Genomic DNA, 23,302 nt, shown 5'->3' on the forward strand with positions numbered 1-23,302 from the left:
GGAACTGTGAGTACCTATTTGGGGGTTAGTTAGAACTTTTTTTTTTTATAGATTAGGGATTTATTGGGCACTCTTAAAAGAGCTGAATGCCCTTTTAAGGGCAGTAAAAGAGCGTAGTGTAAGTTTTCTTTATTTTGGGGGGTTTGTTGAGTGGTTGGTTTTACTGTTAAAGGGGGGACTTAGTATTTTTTAAGGTAAAAAAGCTGGTTAACTTAGGGCAATGGCCTACAAAAGGCCCTTTTAAGGGCTATTGGTAGTTTTGCTTTAGATTAGGGGGTGTTTATATTTTGGGGGGGTTTAAATCACTTTTATTGAGGTTTTGCACAACAAACATAAAACATTGATTGCCTTTTAACAACAACAAAAAAGAATACAAAAATACAAATAAAATTGAGCAAAATAGTACAACAATTATAAAATAAACAGTAGATAGGCTGGTGAAACCTCGATTTTGCAATGAAATAGCGTAATAGACTGACTGTTTTGGGGCCCACTTGTAGGCCAAATGGTCTATGAACGTAAGAGATAACTGACAGTCAGATGGGTGGATCATTATGATGAATATATAGTGAAGGGAGGGGGATTTCAGCGGGCAAGCGCCACTATTTAAATGAGGGAAAGGGTGGAGGGGCGGAGCCGTGTATAAAAATATCATGAGGAATGCGGCAGAACCTCTAAAGTTGTTATCTGAGAATTAGTTGCAGGGCAGAATGTCAGCATATACCATATGACCTTTGGCATCTTGAAATATATGGGCTCTTAGAAGAGAGTATAACAGGGGGTTATGCTGAATATATAAGTTGATACTACTTGGAAGGGTTATATACTAAAAATATTAAGGGAAATCTGGAGCCTATGTTAATATTAAACATATGGGGTAGACAATCTATTGGATGAAAATATGTACATATTATGCTAGCTACCAAACTTAGAGGGGAAAGGTAATTATGCTAAAATTATGTGTTTAAAATTAAAGGGAGATGACATTAGGGGTAGGCAAGAGATAGCTGCTATAGCATACATTAAGATAAAATATTGGTATTAAATATTAACTATGCAATATAAAGCATAATCATTGAGTGGTATAACATCTCAAGAAATAGCTATATTGATAGTAGATAATGACACTAGCAAGTATAACAGTAATGGTATGTAGAAGTTATTCAAACCTAGCCCTTAAGGGGAATGCATATATTAAGCATAGAAACATTTTGATTATCCTGGAATGTATATAATTAGATTATAGATTTATTGTTTTTTTCCTCAAGTTGCCCTAATACAAAATAGGTCTAAGTATGGTATAAAGCTTAAACATGAATTGGGTGTATTGTCACGCCAGATATAGGGCATCTATAAATATCTACATAAAGACATAGTGAGGTTTACCACAAGGTCTAAACTGCATAACTCTTAAATGTCAAAGACTGATCAATCACCCTCTATATAGTTTCATATTCAGTGGGTATAAATACAAAATAATACCACTATAGGGAGATTTCCCTGCATGTACTGAGAAGGCAATGTCCTGAGAAAGCTATGTATCTCCCACGTATAAGCTTATAACAAGCTATAACTGAGATATAATATATATAACAATGATTAAGATAGATTGTAATATGTTTTACCCTTATACATCTATGGGGTTGGTATAACCATACCAAATATAAAATGCAGACAAATGTGCAATAAACACAAACATTAAACGTAAATAGGTTAGTATACGATAAACAATAAGATGGGGTGATTGTCTATGCCTATATTGCTACTGCGGGCTAAAAACAGACCTAGGTATGACATGATGATATATATCTAAAGAGAAATGCTCTTTATAATGCTTGTATATGTGAACATTGAGGCTCTATAAGGAATAGAAATGCCAATATTGCAAATAATACATAATCTTAGAAAATATAGAAATTGTTCCTTAAAGGATTACTTTCTGTTATAATTTTTAAGCTAAACAACTAACATATTAAAGTTAATAAACATTAATTAAAACCTACTGACCTATATTTTCTCCAAAACGAAGTTTTATAACGTTCTAAAAGTTATATCTTTTATTCGCCGATGATGTCACGTTATCCTGCCCACTATTTTCAGCACTGAGTGTTCAAAATACTTAAACCAATAACTTTGTGTTTAAAGCGCCATTTTGAAACCTAGGTATTGTAAACGGATTGGTACAGAGCAAAGGATACCCACGGAGTGGGTTTGGAAAACAATTAAATTTGCAGACAAGATTTCTGATATACGGTAGAGATATGTTAATGAAATGCTATTGATAAAAAGCGTATTTAGGGTAGTTAGTAACAGGCATAGAAAATATTTACTTACAGTGGCCCTTTAAGGGAGCACATATTTTGTATAACCACAGTAAAGAGCCAGGTCACATAGATGACTAGTGAGTGATAAGGAGAACTGCAGGGGGGAGCTGTATAGAAGCACTAAGGCAGTGATAAGACATACCCCTTAATCAAAAATATAGTTCTGTAACACCATTTCTAACAATCCAAAGGCCTGTGTAAAAGGATTATGCATCTATACCTATGAGAATAAGCACATGTCTATGTATCTCATACATAAGCAGTAATGAAAGCTGGCCCTATACAACATAACATTTGTGGCCTAAAGTGTGCTAGCCAAGCTGTGCAGACATAAACCGTGTATTCGGTATATTAGAGATCATTTTTAAGAAAGTATTAAAATCATATAGTCCATGTGAATTCATGTAACCAGTGAAATGATGAAGGGTAGCAGTGATCAATGACTAAAAGGTCCACACAATGTCTCAACCACTATGCTTAAAAAAGTTACGGACAACTGTGTTAATGTCTCTGTGTTTGCAGTGGGGGGAGCAAATGTAAAGCTAGCCACCTGGGTCAAAAGGGCTCCTTAGATATCCATCAAGCGCAAAGGAGATCAGCCTTTCGGTTCTCCGCCACAGACCAGGGCATGCCATCATAGGAAGATCGCTATTGCAACCTCTCAGTTGCAAAGTAGCAGAGAGATATATGTGAGCAAGCGGTAGTGTCATCTTCTCTGTCCCAGTCGCCTTTAGTGATGCCTGGGTCCCTACAAACACCATCTCTTCGAGCAGAGCGAAGAATCCGCTGGGTGAGTCAGAGCTAGGGACCAGGTCTGGAGCAACGCGATGTTCAGCAGGCAGCAAGACATTTACCTCGGTACAAAAAGTAGTTGCGTGCCAGCGATACTGGTGCTTCAGGCTCAGATGTCCGTGAGGGCTTGTAGGCTCTGTGGAGTTAGCCTCTCGCTGTCGAGATCCGGCAGAATTTCAGTCTCCGTGGTCAGCCTCTATGGCAAGTGGGGTAATAGCAATCTCAGTCTTGAGCATAGGTTTGGATAAATTCCCACCCAGTGGTATTTGTTGGTCAGCCGGCTCATGAGGAGCTGATTTCTTTCATGTAATTAACAAGAGTCCATGAGCTAGTGACGTATGGGATATACATTCCTACCAGGAGGGGCAAAGTTTCCCAAACCTTAAAATGCCTATAAATACACCCCTCACCACACCCACAAATCAGTTTTACAAACTTTGCCTCCAAGGGAGGTGGTGAAGTAAGTTTGTGCTAGATTCTACGTTGATATGCGCTCCGCAGCAAGTTGGAGCCCGGTTTTCCTCTCAGCGTGCAGTGAATGTCAGAGGGATGTGAAGAGAGTATTGCCTATTGAATGCAGTGATCTCCTTCTACGGGGTCTATTTCATAAGGTTCTCTGTTATCGGTCGTAGAGATTCATCTCTTACCTCCCTTTTCAGATCGACGATATACTCTTATATTTACCATTACCTCTACTGATTCTCGTTTCAGTACTGGTTTGGCTTTCTACAAACATGTAGATGAGTGTCCTGGGGTAAGTAAGTCTTATTTTTTGTGACACTCTAAGCTATGGTTGGGCACTTTATTTATAAAGTTCTAAATATATGTATTCAAACATTTATTTGCCTTGACTCAGAATGTTCAACTTTCCTTATTTTCAGACAGTCAGTTTCATATTTGGGATTATGCATTGAATTATCATATTTTTCTTATCTCAAAAATTTGACTTTTTTCCCTGTGGGCTGTTAGGCTCGCGGGGGCTGAAAATGCTTCATTTTATTGCGTCATTCTTGGCGCGGACTTTTTTGGCGCAAAAATTCTTTTCCGTTTCCGGCGTCATACGTGTCGCCGGAAGTTACGTCATTTTTTTGACGTTATTTTGCGCCAAAAATGTCGGCGTTCCGGATGTGGCATCATTTTTGGCGCCAAAAGCATTTAGGCGCCAAATAATGTGGGCGTCTTATTTGGCGCTAAAAAATATGGGCGTCGCTTTTGTCTCCACATTATTTCAGTCTCATTTTTCATTTGCTTCTGGTTGCTAGAAGCTTGATATTTGGCATTCTTTCCCATTCCTGAAACTGTCTTATAAGGAATTTGATCTATTTTGCTTTATATGTTGTTTTTTCTCTTACATATTGCAAGATGTCTCACGTTGCATTTGAGCCAGAAGATACTACAGGAAAATCACTGCCTGCTGGATCTACCAAAGCTAAGTGTATCTGCTGTAAATTTTTGGTAGCTATTCCTCCAGCTGTTGTTTGTAATATTTGTCATGACAAACTTGTTAAAGCAGATAATATTTCCTTTAGTAATGTACCATTGCCTGTTGCAGTTCCCTCAACATCTAAGGTGCAGAATGTTCCTGATAACATAAGAGATTTTGTTTCTGAATCCATAAAGAAGGCTTTGTCTGTTATTTCTCCTTCTAGTAAACGTAAAAAGTCTTTTAAATCTTCTCTCTCTACAGATGAATTTTTAAATGAACACCATCATTCTGATTCTTTGGACTCTTCTGATTCAGAGGATTCTATCTCAGAGATTGATGCTGATAAATCTTCATATTTATTTAAGATGGAATTTATTCGCTCTTTACTTAAAGAAGTACTAATTGCTTTAGAAATAGAGGATTCTAGTCCTCTTGATACTAATTCTATACGTTTGGATAAGGTTTTTAAAGCTCCTGCGGTTATTCCAGAAGTTTTTCCTGTTCCTAATGCTATTTCTGCAGTGATTTCCAAAGAATGGGATAAATTGGGTAATTCATTTACTCCTTCTAAACGTTTTAAGCAATTATATCCTGTTCCGCCTGACAGGTTAGAATTTTGGGACAAAATCCCTAAAGTTGATGGGGCTATTTCTACCCTTGCTAAACGTACTACCATTCCTACGTCAGATGGTACCTCGTTTAAGGATCCTTTAGATAGAAAAATTGAATCCTTTCTAAGAAAAGCTTATCTGTGTTCAGGTAATCTTCTTGGACCTGCTATATCATTGGCTGATGTTGCTGCAGCTTCAACTTTTTGGTTGGAAACCCTAGCGCAACAAGTAGCAAATCGTGATTCTCATGATATTATTATTCTTCTTCAGCATGCTAATAATTTTATCTGTGATGCCATTTTTGATATTATTAGAGTTGATGTTAGGTTTATGTCTCTAGCTATCTTAGCCAGAAGAGCTTTATGGCTTAAGACTTGGAATGCTGATATGGCTTCTAAATCAACTCTACTTTCCATTTCTTTCCAGGGAAACAAATTATTTGGTTCTCAGTTGGATTCTATTATTTCAACTGTTACTGGTGGGAAAGGAACTTTTTTACCACAGGATAAAAAATCTAAAGGTAAAAACAGGGCTAACAATCGTTTTCGTTCCTTTCGTTTCAACAAAGAACAAAAGCCTGATCCTTCGTCCTCAGGAGCAGTTTCAGTTTGGAAACCATCTCCAGTCTGGAATAAATCCAAGCCTGCTAGAAAGGCAAAGCTTGCTTCTAAGTTCACATGAAGGTACGGCCCTCATTCCAGTTCAGCTGGTAGGGGGCAGGTTACGTTTTTTCAAAGAAATTTGGATCAATTCTGTTCACAATCTTTGGATTCAGAGCATTGTTTCAGAGGGGTACAGAATTGGTTTCAAGATGAGACCTCCTGCAAAGAGATTTTTTCTTTCCCGTGTCCCAGTAAATCCAGTGAAAGCTCAAGCATTTCTGAATTGTGTTTCAGATCTAGAGTTGGCTGGAGTAATTATGCCAGTTCCAGTTCCGGAACAGGGGATGGGGTTTTATTCAAATCTCTTCATTGTACCAAAGAAGGAGAATTCCTTCAGACCAGTTCTGGATCTAAAATTATTGAATCGTTATGTAAGGATACCAACGTTCAAGATGGTAACTGTAAGGACTATATTGCCTTTTGTTCAGCAAGGGAATTATATGTCCACAATAGATTTACAGGATGCATATCTGCATATTCCGATTCATCCAGATCATTTTCAGTTCCTGAGATTCTCTTTTCTAGACAAGCATTACCAATTTGTGGCTCTACCGTTTGGCCTTGCTACAGCTCCAAGAATTTTCACAAAGATTCTCGGTGCCCTTCTGTCTGTAATCAGAGAACAGGGTATTGTGGTATTTCCTTATTTGGACGATATCTTGGTACTTGCTCAGTCTTTACATTTAGCAGAGTCTCATACGAATCGACTTGTGTTGTTTCTTCAAGATCATGGTTGGAGGATCAATTTACCAAAAAGTTCTTTGATTCCTCAAACAAGGGTAACCTTTCTGGGTTTCCAGATAGATTCAGTGTCCATGACTCTGTCTTTAACAGACAAGAGACGTCTAAAATTGATTACAGCTTGTCGAAACCTTCAGTCACAATCATTCCCTTCGGTAGCCTTATGCATGGAAATTCTAGGTCTTATGACTGCTGCATCGGACGCGATCCCCTTTGCTCGTTTTCACATGCGACCTCTTCAGCTCTGTATGCTGAACCAATGGTGCAGGGATTACACGAAGATATCTCAATTAATATCTTTAAAACCGATTGTTCGACACTCTCTAACGTGGTGGACAGATCACCATAGTTTAATTCAGGGGGCTTCTTTTGTTCTTCCGACCTGGACTGTAATTTCAACAGATGCAAGTCTTACAGGTTGGGGAGCTGTGTGGGGATCTCTGACGGCACAGGGAGTTTGGGAATCTCAGGAGGTGAGATTACCGATCAATATTTTGGAACTCCGTGCAATTTTCAGAGCTCTTCAGTTTTGGCCTCTTCTGAAGAGAGAATCGTTCATTTGTTTTCAGACAGACAATGTCACAACTGTGGCATACATCAATCATCAAGGAGGGACTCACAGTCCTCTGGCTATGAAAGAAGTATCTCGAATTCTGGTTTGGGCGGAATCCAGCTCCTGTCTAATCTCTGCGGTTCATATCCCAGGTGTAGACAATTGGGAAGCGGATTATCTCAGTCGCCAAACGTTGCATCCGGGCGAATGGTCTCTTCACCCAGAGGTATTTCTTCAGATTGTTCAATTGTGGGGACTTCCAGAGATAGATCTGATGGCCTCTCATCTAAACAAGAAACTTCCCAGGTATCTGTCCAGATCCCGGGATCCTCAGGCGGAGGCAGTGGATGCATTATCACTTCCTTGGAAGTATCATCCTGCCTATATCTTTCCGCCTCTAGTTCTTCTTCCAAGAGTAATCTCCAAGATTCTGAGGGAATGCTCGTTTGTTCTGCTAATAGCTCCGGCATGGCCTCACAGGTTTTGGTATGCGGATCTTGTCCGGATGGCATCTTGCCAACCATGGACTCTTCCGTTAAGACCAGACCTTCTGTCGCAAGGTCCTTTTTTCCATCCGGATCTGAAATCCTTAAACTTAAAGGTATGGAGATTGAACGCTTGATTCTTAGTCAAAGAGGTTTCTCTGACTCTGTGATTGATACTATGTTACAGGCTCGTAAATCTGTATCTAGAGAGATATCTTATAGAGTCTGGAAGACTTATATTTCTTGGTGTCTTACTCATCATTTTTCTTGGTATTCTTTTAGAATTCCGAGAATATTACAATTTCTTCAGGATGGTTTAGATAAGGGTTTGTCCGCAAGTTCCTTGAAAGGACAAATCTCTGCTCTTTCTGTTCTTTTTCACAGAAAGATTGCTATTCTTCCTGATATTCATTGTTTTGTACAAGCTTTGGTTCGTATAAAACCTGTCATTAAGTCAATTTCTCCTCCATGGAGTTTGAATTTGGTTCTGGGAGCTCTTCAAGCTCCTCCGTTTGAACCTATGCATTCATTGGACATTAAATTGCTTTCTTGGAAAGTTTTGTTCCTTTTGGCCATCTCTTCTGCCAGAAGAGTTTCTGAATTATCTGCTCTTTCTTGTGAGTCTCCTTTTCTGATTTTTCATCAGGATAAGGCGGTGTTGCGAACTTCTTTTGAATTTTTACCTAAGGTTGTGAATTCCAACAACATTAGTAGAGAAATCGTGGTTCCTTCATTATGTCCTAATCCTAAGAATTCTAAGGAGAAATCGTTACATTCTTTGGATGTTGTTAGAGCTTTGAAATATTATGTTGAAGCTACTAAATCTTTCCGAAAGACTTCTAGTCTATTTGTCATCTTTTCTGGTTCTAGAAAAGGTCAGAAAGCTTCTGCCATTTCTTTGGCATCCTGGTTGAAATCTTTAATTCATCTTGCCTATGTTGAGTCGGGTAAAACTCCGCCTCAGAGGATTACAGCTCATTCTACTAGGTCAGTTTCTACTTCCTGGGCGTTTAGGAATGAAGCTTCAGTTGATCAGATTTGCAAAGCAGCGACTTGGTCCTCTTTGCATACTTTTACTAAATTCTACCATTTTGATGTATTCTCTTCTTCTGAAGCAGTTTTTGGTAGAAAGGTACTTCAGGCAGTGGTTTCGGTTTGAATCTTCTGCTTATGTTTTTCATTAAACTTTATTTTGGGTGTGGATTATTTTCAGCAGGAATTGGCTGTCTTTATTTTATCCCTCCCTCTCTAGTGACTCTTGTGTGGAAAGATCCACATCTTGGGTATTCATTATCCCATACGTCACTAGCTCATGGACTCTTGTTAATTACATGAAAGAAAACATAATTTATGTAAGAACTTACCTGATAAATTCATTTCTTTCATATTAACAAGAGTCCATGAGGCCCACCCTTTTTTGTGGTGGTTATGATTTTTTTGTATAAAGCACAATTATTCCAATTCCTTATTTTATATGCTTCGCACTTTTTTCTTATCACCCCACTTCTTGGCTATTCGTTAAACTGATTTGTGGGTGTGGTGAGGGGTGTATTTATAGGCATTTTAAGGTTTGGGAAACTTTGCCCCTCCTGGTAGGAATGTATATCCCATACGTCACTAGCTCATGGACTCTTGTTAATATGAAAGAAATGAATTTATCAGGTAAGTTCTTACATAAATTATGTTTTTAGTAGTGCCAAGAGGTCATGAAAGTTCTCCTCCATCTGCCATGCTAATTGTTCTAGCAAGAATTGAACCATTTTGTGGAAGTCCTCCGTAGGTGAAGGTGCCATCTTTACAAGTGCGGCCAATTTATGGAGCAAATTAGTGTAGAGATAGTCTGGTCATCAAACTATTACTGAGCTTTTAGGAATTGCGGCTGAACTCTGTACCTTCGTTGCAGCTTTGGTGTGTGTACTTCTAGGTACCATTCCTCCTTCCAGCTGCAGAGTCTGATTTATAATTCAGTTTGTGAGATTGGCTAATAGGGGTCTATATTAGGGGGTTTAGGTTATATATAATTATCAAAAATCCCCCAATAATAGGATTTAGAGCCGGAGCTCTTGCCGTATGCGTCTAGTCAGCTTGGCAGTTGACTCCCCCCCCCCCCCCCAGGGCTTTTTTATTCTCATAGGTATTAAAGGGACACTAAACCCACATTTTTTCTTTCATGATTCAGATAGAGGATGCAATTTTAAGCAACTTTCTAATTTACTCCTATTATCAATTTTTCTTTGTTCCCTTGCTATCTTTATTTAAAAAAGCAGGAATGTGATGCATAGGAGCTGGCCAATTTTTTGTTGAGAACCTGGGTTATGCTTGCTTATTGGTGGGTAATCCTCCAATAAGCATGCGCTATCCATGGTGCTGAACCTAAAATGGGCTGGCTGCTAAGATTTACATTCCTGCTTTTAAAATAAAGATGGCAAGAGAACGAAGAAATATTGATAATAGGGGTAAATTAGAAAGTTGCTTAAAATGTCATGCTCTATCTGAATCGTGAAAGAAAAAATGTGGGTTCAGTGCCCCTTTAAGTTTATTTTTCTTTTGTAAGGTGTATCCAGTCCACGGATCATCCATTACTTGTGGGATATTTTCCTTCCCAACAGGAAGTTGCAAGAGGATCACCCACAGCAGAGCTGTCTACATAGCTCCTCCCCTAACTGCCACTTACCAGTCATTCTCTTGCAACTCTCGACAAGCATGGAAGCAGTAAGAGAGATGTGGTGAAATGTAGTTGATTTTTTCTTCAATTCAAAAGTTTGTTATTTTTAAATGGTACCGGAGTTGTACTATTTTGGTCCCAGGCAGAAAATAGAAGAAGAATCTGCCTGTGGTCTCTAATGATCTTAGCAGGTTGTAACTAAGATCCATTGCTGTTCTCACACATAACTGAAGAGAGAGGTAACTTCAGCGGGGAATGGCGTGCAGGTTATCCTGCTATGAGGTATGTGCAGTTTAAATTTTTTCTAGAGGAATGTAAATGCTAGAAAATGCTGCTGATACCAGATTTATTTAAGGTAAGCCTGATTACAGTGATTTAATAGCGACTGGTATCATTTTACTGTCAGAGGTAATTGCTGGGTGTGTTTAAACATTTTTATATATGTTTTGGTGATAAAACTTTATTGGGGCCTAGTTTTTTTCCACATGGCTGGCTTAAATTTGCCTAGAAACAGTTTTCTTAGGCCTCCCACTGTGTAGACATGAGTGGGAGGGGCCTAATTTAGCGCTTAATTGCGCAGTAACTTTTGCAGACTGAGACATCCAGCTTTCCTCAAGAAGTCTCCTGAATGCTATAGGACCTCTCTAAAGGGCTTTTAGGCTTTCCAAAGTCGTTTGTATGGAAAGGTAGGGCCACAGCACAGCTGTGGCAGTTTGTTGTGACTGTTAAAAAACGTCTATATCGTTTTTTAAACTAAGGGGTTAATCATCCATTTGCAAGTGGGTGAAATGCTCTGTTAGTTTATTATACACACTGTAAAAATTTCGTTTGATTTACTGCTTTTTTTCACTGTTTTTCAAATTCTGACCTTTTTTATTCTTCTTAAAGGCACAGTACCGTTTTTATTTTTTGCTTGTTAACTTGCTTTAAAGTGTTTTCCAAGCTTGCTGGTCTCATTGCTAGTCTGTTTAAACATGTCTGACATAGAGGAAACTCCTTGTTCATTATATTTAGAAGCCATGGTGGAACCCCCTCTTAGAATGTGTACCAAATGTACTGATTTCACTTTAAGTAATAAAGACCATATTTTGTCTTTAAAAAATTTATCACCAGAGGAATCTGACGAGGGGGAAGTTATGCAGACTAACTCGCCCCACGTGTCAGAACATTTAAATCCCGCTCAAGAGACTCACGCTCAAGAGGCGCCAAGTACATCTAGCGCGCCCATGGCGTTTACTTTACAAGACATGGCGGCAGTCATGGATAATACACTGTCAGCGGTATTATCCAGACTACCTAGGTTACGAGGAAAGCGAGACAGCTCTGGAGTTAGAAGAAATACAGAGCATACTGACGCTTTTGTAGCCCTCACAATATGCAGAAGCTGAGGAAGGAGAGCTTCTTTCTGTGGGTGATTTTTCTGACTCGGGGAAGAGGATTCAAACTGATTCTGAAGTATAAACATTTAAATTTAAGCTTGAACACCTCCGCGTGTTGCTCAGGGAGGTTTTAGCTGCTCTGAATGACTGTGATACAATTGCAGTGCCAGAGAAATTGTGTAGATTTGATAAATACTATGCAGTACCTGTTTACACTGATGTTTTTCCAATACCTAAAAGGTTTACAGAAATTATTACTAAGGAATGGGATAGACCAGGTGTGCCGCTCTCCCCCTCCTATTTTTAGGAAAATGTTTCCAATAGATGCCGCCACACGGGACTTATGGCAAACGGTCCCTAAGGTGGAGGGAGCAGTTTCTACACTAGCTAAGCGTACTACTATCCCTGTCGAGGACAGTTGTGCTTTCTTAGATCCAATGGATAAAAAATTAGAGGGTTACCTTAAGAAAATGTTTATTCAACAAGGTTTTATTCTACAACCCCTTGCATGCATTGCCCCAGTCACTGCTGCTGCGGCCTTCTGGTTTGAGTCTCTGGAAGAGGCTTTACAGGTAGAGACCCCATTGGATGATATACTTGACAAGCTTAGAGCACTTAAGCTAGCCAATTCTTTTGTTTCTGATGCCACTGTTCATTTGACTGAACTAACGGCTAAGAATTCTGGTTTTTCTATTCAGGCGCGTAGGGCGCTATGGCTTAAATCATGGTCAGCTGACGTTACTTCAAAGTCTAAGCTGCTTACTATTCCCTTCAAGGGGCAGACCCTATTCGGGCCTGGTTTGAAGGAGATCATTTCTGATATCACTGGAGGAAAAGGTCATGCCCTTCCTCAGGATAGGTCCAAATCAAGGGCCAAACAGTCTAATTTTCGTGCCTTTCGAAACTTCAAGGCAGGTGCGGCATCAACTTCCTCTAATACAAAGCAAGAGGGAACTTTTGCCCAGTCCAAGTCGGTCTGGAGACCTAACCAGACTTGGAACAAAGGTAAGCAGGCCAAAAAGCCTGCTGCTGCCTCTAAGACAGCATGAAGGATTGGCCTCCGATCTGGTAACGGATCTAGTAGGGGTAGACTTTCGCTCTTCGCCCAGGCTTGGGCAAGAGATGTCCAGGATCCCTGGGCGTTGGAAATTGTATCCCAGGGATATCTTCTGGACTTCAGAGCTTCTCCTCCAAAAGGGAGATTTCACCTTTCACAATTATCTGCAAACCAGATAAAGAGAGAGGCATTTTTACACTGTGTTCAAGACCTCCTAGTTATGGGAGTGATCCACCCGGTTCCAAAGGAGGAACAGGGACAAGGATTCTATTCAAATCTGTTTGTGGTTCCCAAAAAAGAGGGAACCTCCAGACCAATCTTAGATCTCAAGATCTTAAACAAATTTCTCAGGATCCCATCATTCAAGATGGAGACTATTCGTACCATCCTACCTATGATCCAGGAGGGTCAATACATGACTACAGTGGATTTAAAGGATGCTTATCTTCACATTCCGATACACAAAGATCATCATCGGTTTCTCAGGTTTGCCTTCCTAGACAGGCATTACCAGTTTGTAGCTCTTCCCTTTGGGTTAGCTACAGCCCAAAGAATCTTTACGAAGGTTCTGGGGTCACTTCTGGTGGTCCTAAGGCTACGGGGCATAGCAGTAGCCCCTTATTTAGACGACATTCTGATACAGGCGTCAAATTTCCAAATTGCCAAGTCTCATACGGACATAGTTCTGGCATTTCTGAGGTCGCATGGGTGGAAAGTGAACGAAGAAAAGAGTTCTCTGTCCCCTCTCACAAGAGTCTCCTTTATGGGAACTCTAATAGATTCTGTAGAAATGAGGATTTACCTGACAGAGACCAGGTTATCAAAACTTCTAAATTCCTGCTGTGTTCTTTATTCCACTTCTCGCCCTTCGGTGGCTCAGTGTATGGAAGTAATCGGCTTAATGGTAGCGGCAATGGACATAGTGCCGTTTGCTCGTCTACATCTCAGACCGCTGCAACTCTGCATGCTCAGTCAGTGGAATGGGGATTACACAGATTTGTCCCCTCTACTAAATCTGGATCAAGAGACCAGGGATTCTCTTCTCTGGTGGCTATCTCGGGCCCATCTGTCCAAAGGTATGACCTTTTGCAGGCCAGATTGGACAATAGTAACGACAGATGCCAGCCTTCTGGGCTGGGGGGCAGTCTGGAACTCCCTGAAGGCTCAGGGATCATGGACTCAGGAGGAGACCCTCCCAATAAACATTCTGGAACTAAGAGCGATATTCAATGCTCTTCAAGTTTGGCCTCAGCTAGCGACAATGAGGTTCATAAGATTTCAGTCGGACAACATCACGACTGTGGCTTACATCAACCATCAAGGGGGAACAAGGAGTTCCCTAGCGATGTTGGAAGTTTCAAAGATAATTCGTTGGGCAGAGATTCACTCTTGCCACCTATCAGCTATCCATATCCCAGGTGTAGAGAACTGGGAGGCAGATTTTCTAAGTCGACAGACTTTTCATCCAGGGGAGTGGGAACTCCATCCGGAGGTATTTGCACAATTGGTTCAACGTTATGTGTTTCCACCGTTTCCTCTGCTCCTTCGTCTGATTGCCAAAATCAAGCAGGAGAGAGCATCAGTGATCTTGATAGCGCCTGCGTGGCCACGCAGGACTTGGTATGCAGATCTGGTGGACATGTCATCCCTTCCACCATGGACTCTGCCTCTGAGACAGGACCTTCTACTTCAGGGTCCTTTCAACCATCCAAATCTAATTTCTCTGAGACTGACTGCCTGGAGATTGAATGCTTGATTTTATCAAAGCGTGGCTTCTCCGAGTCAGTTATTGATACCTTAATTCAGGCATGAATGCCTGTCACCAGGAAAATCTATCATAAGATATGGCGTAAATATCTTTATTGGTGTGAATCCAAGGGTTAGTCATGGAGTAAAGTCAGGATTCCCAGGATATTATCTTTTCTCCAAGAAGGATTGGAGAAAGGATTGTCAGCTAGTTCCTTAAAGGGACAGATTTCTGCTCTGTCTATTCTTTTGCACAAGCGTCTGGCGGATGTTCCAGACGTTCAGGCATTTTGTCAGGCTTTAGTTAGAATCAAGCCTGTGTTTAAACCTGTTGCTCCACCATGGAGTTTAAATTTGGTTCTTAAAGTTCTTCAGGGGGTTCCGTTTGAACCTCTTCATTCCATAGATATCAAACTTTTATCTTGGAAAGTTCTATTTTTGGTAGCTATTTCCTCGGCTCGTAGAGTTTCCAAGTTATCTGCTTTACAATGTGATTCCCCTTATCTGATCTTCCATGCAGATAAGGTAGTTTTGCGTACCAAACCTGGGTTTTTACCTAAGGTGGTATCTAATAAGAATATCAATCAGGAGATTGTTGTTCCGTCATTGTGTCCTAATCCTTCTTTGAAGAAGGAACGTCTATTACACAATCTTGACGTGGTTCGTGCTTTAAAGTATTATTTACAAGCTACTAAAGATTTTCGTCAAACATCATCTTTGTTTGTTGTCTACTCTGGACAGAGGAAAGGCCAAAAGGCTTCGGCAACTTCTCTTTCGCTTTGGCTAAGAAGTATAATACGCTTAGCTTATGAGACTGCTGGCCAGCAGCCTCCTGAAAGGATTACAGCTCATTCTACTAGAGCTGTGGCTTCCACATGGGCCTTTAAAAATGAGGCTTCTGTTGAACAGATTTGCAAGGCGGCGACTTGGTCTTCGCTTCATACTTTTTCAAAATTCTATAAATTTGATACTTTTGCTTCTTCGGAGGCTATTTTTGGGAGAAAGTTTTACAGGCAGTGGTTCCTTCTTTACAGGCAGTGGTTCCTTCCGTTTAAGTACCTGCCTTGTCCCTCCCTTCATCCGTGTACTTTAGCTTTGGTATTGGTATCCCACAAGTAATGGATGATCCGTGGACTGGATACACCTTACAAGAGAAAACATAATTTATGCTTACCTGATAAATTTATTTCTCTTGTGGTGTATCCAGTCCACGGCCCGCCCTGTCATTTTAAGGCAGGTATTTTTTAACTCTAAACTACAGTCACCACTGCACCCTATAGTTTCTCCTTTCTCTTGCTTGTCTTCGGTCGAATGACTGGTAAGTGGCAGTTAGGGGAGGAGCTATATAGACAGCTCTGCTGTGGGTGATCCTCTTGCAACTTCCTGTTGGGAAGGAGAATATCCCACAAGTAATGGATGATCCGTGGACTGGATACACCACAAGAGAAATAAATTTATCAGGTAAGCATAAATTATGTTTTTTTATTTTGGATAACTTTGTTTATTATTTTCTGTAATGTTAGCCTTTTTTATTTTTGGTAATTTTAGATTTTTTTTTTTTATTTTTAAGTAATGTTAGTTTTTTTATTTTAATTGTAACTTCTTATTTTTTATTTTAGGTAATTGGGGTTAATTTAGGGGGCTTAGTAATTTTAGTTATTTGCGTTGTGGGGGTTTGGCGGATTAGGGGTTATTAGATTTATTAGGATTATTGGGTTGTGGGTTAATGGCAGATTAGTTTTTTTTTTTTTTTTATTAGGTTTATTGCGATGTGGGTTAATGGCGGATTAGGGGTTAATACATTTATTAGGTTTGTTGCGATTTGGGTTAATGGCGGATTAGGGGTTAATAGTTTTAATAGGTACTTTGCGATGTGTGTTAATGGCGGATTAAGGGTTAATAGATTTATTAGGTAGTTTGCCATGTTGGGGTTGGCAGATTTAGGGGTTAATACTTTTACTAGGTAGATTGCGATGTGGGTGAATGGCGGATTAGGGGTTAATAGTTTAATTAGGCATATTGCGTTGTGGGTGGTTGTCAGTTTAGGGCTTAATACATTTATTATTAGTTGCAATGTGGTTTTAAGTGTCAGGTTTCTTTTTGGGAGGCGGGTTAGACTTTTACAGGAGATTTGATTTTTTTTTTCTTAAGCGCCAGCAGTTTCTAAAGTGCCGTTAGTTGCTGGCGACTCCAGAAATTTGTATTTACGCTAATTTCTGAACATCGCTAGTTTATCCGACTAACGATACTTTATGAACTGCCGACGCTGTATATGTAATAACCCGTTGTGCAAGGTGAAATTACAGGCGGCGCAGGTTTTAGCAGTTGCGCTGAAGCCTGCGCCGCATATGTAATCTCGCCCTGTATGTCTTGTTTGAATCATGAATGAAAAATGTTGGGTTTTTATGTTCCTTTAACTACACTAACAATAAAAATATTCCCAGGTGATCAAATGGTACAGCATGTAGTGAAGAGGAAGCAAGTTGTAAAAAGTCAATATAAATCTGACTGCAAATAACTTAATTAATTATATATTTCCTGGTTTTGACCCTTGGCCCGACTCCTTGCTTCTGATACTTGCTGCCTGAACTGACCCAAATTATTATCCTGACGATGCTTATTGGATTTTCCTTATCTGTACCTTGCCTTGCACTTATTTATATATATATATATATATATATATATATATATATATATATTTATATTGTTTTCTGTTCTCTGCCACTGGGTTTCACCTCTTGCACACAGGGTAGCCCTGCTCCCTGACATAACTCAGCCTATACATGGAACCCTTGAGATCATCAGAAACCATTGCCTGCCTTTCGCAACAGCTGGCGGGCGATTATGACACAAACCCTCCAGGAATTACAAGCCAGTCGCAGCAAGTAAGAGTTCAGGAACAGCTCACAGCTGAAGCTACACCTTTACCTTCCTCACCTCCCGCAACACCATCTCCATATATATGAGGTCATGACTAGTGAACCAGCTATTGCTCTACCTGACAAATTCACTGCCAATCGCAAGGACTACCAAGCTCTCTTCACTTCCTGTGAATTGTTGTTCTCTTTAAAACTCTACACCTATGACACTGATTACATAAAGGTGTGTACTGTGATATCACTGCTTTAGGGTCCTCCTCATACATGGGGCACATCAACTTCTGCACAGTAATAATCCATTACTTACAACCTGGGAATCATTTGTTACCGATATGAATGTCCTCTATGCTGAGCCACTGCCCGTCGTACCCTACGATCCTTACGACAAGGAAGAAGGCCAGTGGAGGACTATATTACTGAGTTCAGGCAAGTGGCCTTTGACACTACACTAAATGATGTGGCCCTCATTGACCAGTTCCGTATAGGTATTTCTGACCAACTGAAAGATGAACTTGCACAGATTGGGATACCTGCTATTCTGGAAGAACTGATCCTTTAAGTGACTCAATTGGATCGCCGCTTCCAAGAGAGAAAGCAGGAGAGACAGAATGTTATGCCACCATTGCCTAGATGTTTATATTACATTCCCCCTCCTGTTCTAGTGATGTCTCCAGCTACTGGGGCTACAGATCAAGTGGAACCTATGCAGATCGGATTGGTTCGTGGGCCATTGTCAGCTGTAGAAAGGGCTAGAAGAAGAAACCTCCATATTTGCCTGTACTGTGCTAAGCCTGGCCATGTTCTAAAAGATTGTGCCATAAGACCATCGATGGGTACGTTGCCAGCTCTGTCTATCTGTCTTAACATGCCAATTTACAATTCTTCTCATCTGTATTCTTGCAGCTGGACGAGAACGTCGTTGAAGTCTCTGCTATTATCGATTCTGGTACCAGCAGCTGTTTTATGGATGCCACTCTATCTTCTCAACTAAACATTCCTATTTGATAGAAGAAACAGCTTTCCCTACTTCATGTGGTGGACAGCAGTACCTTGAAAACCGGTCCAGTCACTCAGGAATCATATCCGGTTGTACTCCGCATTGGAACTCATTATCGTGAGGTTGTTACCAGGGATATTGTTCCCTCACCTTTATTCCATGTCATCTTGGGTATCACTTGGCTACGGAGGCATAACCCACAGATCGCCTGGATTACCGGACAGCTTTCATTCAAGTTGCTTCACTGCTCCTCCAATTCTCTACTTCCTAACTTTACCCCTATGGTACTCCTGGTTTCCACTACTAAGACATCTCTACCCACCAGATACCAGGAATTTGCTGATGTCTTTGAGAAGAAAGGAGCCAATGTATTACCAACTAATAGGATATATGACTACCCCATTGATCTTCTTCCTTTGGCCCCACTTCCTCATGGCTGTCTTTACAACCTGTCCGAGCCTGAAACCAAGGTTTTAAAAGAATATATTGAGGAAAGTTTGGCGAAGGGGTTCATACGTCCTTCCACGTCACCAGTGGGTGTAGGTATCTTTTTCGTGGGTTAGAAGGATGGTGGCCTCCGGCCCTGTGTGGGTTATCACGCTCTCAACAACATCACAATAAAGAATCGTTACCCACTTCCTCTTATTTCCGAGTTACTGGACAGAGTGAAAGACACTTCTTCACAAAAATTGATCTTAGGTGTGGCTACAATCTCATTCGTGTTAAGGAAGGGCTTGAATGAAAGTCCGCATTTCTTTCTTGATTTGGTCATTTCGAGTATCTCGTAATGCCTTTTGGGTTGTGCAATGCCCCTGCCACGTTCCAGTATTTTATCAACGATGTCTGAGGCCGATCGTAAACGCAAACCCCCTTCTATGTACAAGGTAGAAGACAAAGTATGGCTAGCTACTCGACATCTTCGATTGTCCTGTCCTACCAAGAAACTAGGTCCTTGTTTCCTCTGCCCTTTTGACATCAACAAAGTGATCAACAACATCACTGTTCAGTTAATCTAACCGACACACTCAAAATCCACCCTATTTTTCATGTGTCCCTGTTGAAACCTTTTTTTGCTAACCCTTTCTTTGGTTCGGTGGTAGTTCCTCCTCCTGTATTGGTGAATAACGATGAAGAATACAAGGTCCAAGACATCCTAGACTCTCGTAGACGTCTAGAGTATTTTTTCCACTGGAAAGAATACCTTCCTGAGGAACGTTCTTGGGAGCCTGTTGGTAATCTCGATGCTGCTGCCAAAGTACATGCTTTCCATCAAAGACATCCTGACAGGCCTTCCCAGGTTTGCGTCCAGACCGCTCCTTGGTGGGGGGCTCTGTCATGGGGCCAGTGGTGCCTGCTTACCTGGCCGCCAGCAGGTATGGCAGAGGGCACTGTCACAAGTTACTCCTGTGGCTGTAACAGCGCCTGACAGCACGAATGCATGTGCACGAGTGGGTGCGCGTTTATGTGCGCGTATACATGTAAATTTGCCCAGGAGACTTGTCAGGTGTCTGCCATCAGCAGGGAGAGCTTCACTGACATGCCTCTCCCTCCTGTTACTCTATTGTTTGCAAGGTATCAGAAGCTTCCCTGTTGCCCAGACAACGGCACGTTTCTGGACTCTGCTGGGTTTAAATTCCAGCCTGAGCCCTGACTTGTTGCTGAGTTATTCTACCTGTATACTTGCAGTAACTAAGCGTTTGTTTTAAGTCCTGTTCCTGCCTCCTTACCCCACTGTTTTGATTTCCTGGTTTTAACCCTTGGCCTGATACTTGCTGCCTGACTACCCAAATTATTATCCTGACAACGCTTATTGGATTTTCCTTATCTGTACCTTGCCTTGGATTTATTTATATATTTTTTTCTGTTCTCTGCCACTGGGTTTCACCTCTTACACACAGGGTAGCCCTGCTCCCTGACACCATTCTAGAAATATATATTTGCATATGATCACTAATATAGTTTATTTTACATATTATATATTACCTTTTATATAAAATAATAATCTGGTCTTTTTTTTACAAATAAAGAATATATTATATAAATGCAACATCTTAAAAAAAAAAAAAATCCCTCATGTTGCATATTTAAACTCTTTTAAACTTGACTCACTTTCCTGTGATGTAAATGCTCTTAGCCTTTTTCAGTTAACTTTCGTGGTTTGATGTTATTTTCGAAGTTTTGCAAGAGATGATATCCTATTGATTTTACCAGTATTGGGGTCTCTTTAAAGGGACATTAAACCCAATTTTTTTCATTCATGATTCAGATAGAGAATACCATTTTAAACAACTTTCTAATTTACTTCTATTATCCAATTTGCTTCATTATCTTTATATTCTTTCCTGAAAAGCATATCTAGATAGGCTCAGTAGCTTCTGATTGGTGGCTGCACATAGATGCCTCATGTGATTGGCTCACCAATGTGCATTGCTATTTCTTTAACAAAGAGTATCTAAAGATTGCAGCAAATTAGACAATAGAAGTAAATTGGAATGTTGTTAACATTTTTGGGTTTAATGGCCCTTTAACCCTTTCCAGCTAAACAATCCTTATCTATGGGGTATAAAAGAATTACCTCAGTAATACCATCAGCTGTAAAGCTGCTAATTATACCAGAAGGTGTTGTTGGCAACTGTTAAAGTGACACCATTGATTATTTTCTCTTTTGAAGGTTTTATATATTTCTTTGATATACTACAGGAGACAGGGACATTTTCACCATTTTAAATAGAAGCACACAAGCAGTAGTTATAAAGATTAGTTTTGATACTAAAATAATTATATTACTACCATTTTTTGTGAGCACAAATGTAAAAGCTCTAAATACCTTTAAGAAAAATAATAGGTAGAAAATACCAACATTAATTTCAATTTAGTTTAGTAGTTGACAAATAAGGTATACATGGAAATCTATAAAAAAAAAAATTGTTTCTAGTGTCTAATAAAAAGTGTATGGGTCACAGCCAGTCACAGTTAAAATATCATCAAAATAAATATGCCATTAATAAATAACATTACTCCCATTGTGTTTCTTTTCAACAGGTGAATTCACAAGCATTCATTCAAGAGAAAATATGTTTCCCTGTTCTATATGTGGGAAATGTTTTAACCGTAAAGAAAATCTTGTTGTTCATCAGAAAATTCATACAGCAGAAGAAGGATTTTCATGTTCTGAATGTGGAAAATGTTTTACTTGGAAATCAGCTCTTATTAGACATCAAAAAATTCATACAGGAGAAACACCATTTTCCTGTTCTATATGTGGGAAATGTTTTAACCGTAAAGGTAATCTTCTTGATCATCAGAAAATTCATACAGGAGAAAAGGGATTTTTATGTTCTGAATGTGGGAAATGTTTTCTCAGCAAATCACATCTTTATAGACATCTGAAAATTCACACAGGAGAAAATACATTTTCCTGTTCTATATGTGGGAAATGTTTTAATCGTGAAGGAAATCTTGTTGCTCATGAGAAATTTCATACAGAAAAAAAGGGATTTTTATGTTCTGAATGTGGGAAATGTTTTCTCAACAAACCACATCTTTATAGACATCTAAAAATTCATACAGGAAAAATGCCATTTTCCTGTTCTATATGTGGGAAATGTTTTAACCGTAAAGAACATCTTGTTAATCATGAGAAAATTCACACAGGAGAAAAAAGATTTTCATGTTCTGAATGTGGGAAATGTTTTACTCTGAAATCAAGTCTTATGAGACATCAGAAAATTCATATCAAAGGAAATCAAGAAAATTAAAGCTTAACCTCTTAAGTGCAGAGGGACATGTAGTTGTCACCCACACAATACCTAGTGCTGATAATGACTACATGTTGTCCTCCGAGGGGCACTTTTGGAGTTGAGGCACCTTCTGCACCTCAAGCGGTTACCAGGTGGCCCAGTGTATTCATTATCCCCAGGGTCCCCTATATAGGTTTGAAATTGTTTTACAAAAATAAAACCTGATTTAAGGCCAGTGGTGGGCCATTGAACAGAGGGCCCTGGTGCAAAAAAACTTTTTGGGCTCCCCAAGACATCCTGCACTTGCATAAAAGCATATCACAAGTTTAGGGTGAGATATGTATGTATATATGTATAAAGACAGCATTATATTAATGTATAAAACCATGTGCACTTCACATCTATATCTGTTGCTTTTGATTTTTTTTATTTATTTAATGTGCCAGAGAAATAAGTAAATAAATTGGAACATATTTGATCAATTCAGAACTCTATTAGAAATTTTAGAAGCAATATTTATATTCATGTACACATAAAATTACATGAAACATTTGTTGCTCCATTACTGGTGTATCAGATCTTTGCATGCTAGGGGGCATGTTAGGTACAGAGTCATTTAATACATTAATACAATAGAGGAAAAATCTCAGTGTTGCTGTGCTGTGACAGGGAGATGGTGCAGACGGAAGTGATAGGCTTCACTAACTCTGTGAGAGCAGTGCACACACACAACGCTTTACTCCACCACCGCTACTTTTACCACAAAGACTCTATCTCTGTGCCTGTATGTAGGTAATGATAATGGTAAGTATACTGCTTGCTAAGGCCCCCCTCACACTCGGACCCAATGCCACTGCACCATTTGCACCACCTGTAGTTCTGCCCCTATCTAAGGCTAAGCGCATACAATCCGGGAGCTATATTATTGTTACTATTGTCTGGTAGTGTTATCACAAGGCTATGCATTAACACTGCAGTAGATATAAAGTAAACATAGAATGTAAGCTGCTCCAAGCAGTGAGAAAGGGAGACTCTGCACCTAGTTTAGCACCACTATAGTATATGTTTGTGTGTGAGTAGAAACATAATATAGCACAGGAAGTGCTTATAGTTTAGCTGACACTAATAAAAGCTAAATGTTAACCGTAATCTTTAGTTATTGAAACTGCATTTCTTAATTATTATTTTTTTGTGTCACAACTTACTTTAACTTAGTCTATTTAAGAACACTGACAAGAAACCATG

General features: G+C 39.8%; 1 protein-coding gene across 1 annotated transcript in view; it reads left to right on the forward strand.

The window, feature by feature from the left end:
* LOC128655659 (gastrula zinc finger protein XlCGF17.1-like) overlaps window positions 1–22,539 on the forward strand; it is a 94,830-nt gene extending 72,291 nt beyond the window's left edge. The window contains exon 5 of the mRNA XM_053709244.1: window positions 21,360–22,539. Within this exon, the coding sequence (XP_053565219.1) occupies window positions 21,360–22,075 (716 nt within the window). The 3' untranslated portion in view covers window positions 22,076–22,539. The remainder of the gene's footprint in view (window positions 1–21,359) is intronic.
* The last annotated feature ends 763 nt before the right edge of the window (window positions 22,540–23,302 follow it).

The sequence above is a fragment of the Bombina bombina genome, chromosome 4, assembly GCF_027579735.1.
Source record: "Bombina bombina isolate aBomBom1 chromosome 4, aBomBom1.pri, whole genome shotgun sequence".
In the NCBI taxonomy this organism is placed as follows: domain Eukaryota; kingdom Metazoa; phylum Chordata; class Amphibia; order Anura; family Bombinatoridae; genus Bombina; species Bombina bombina.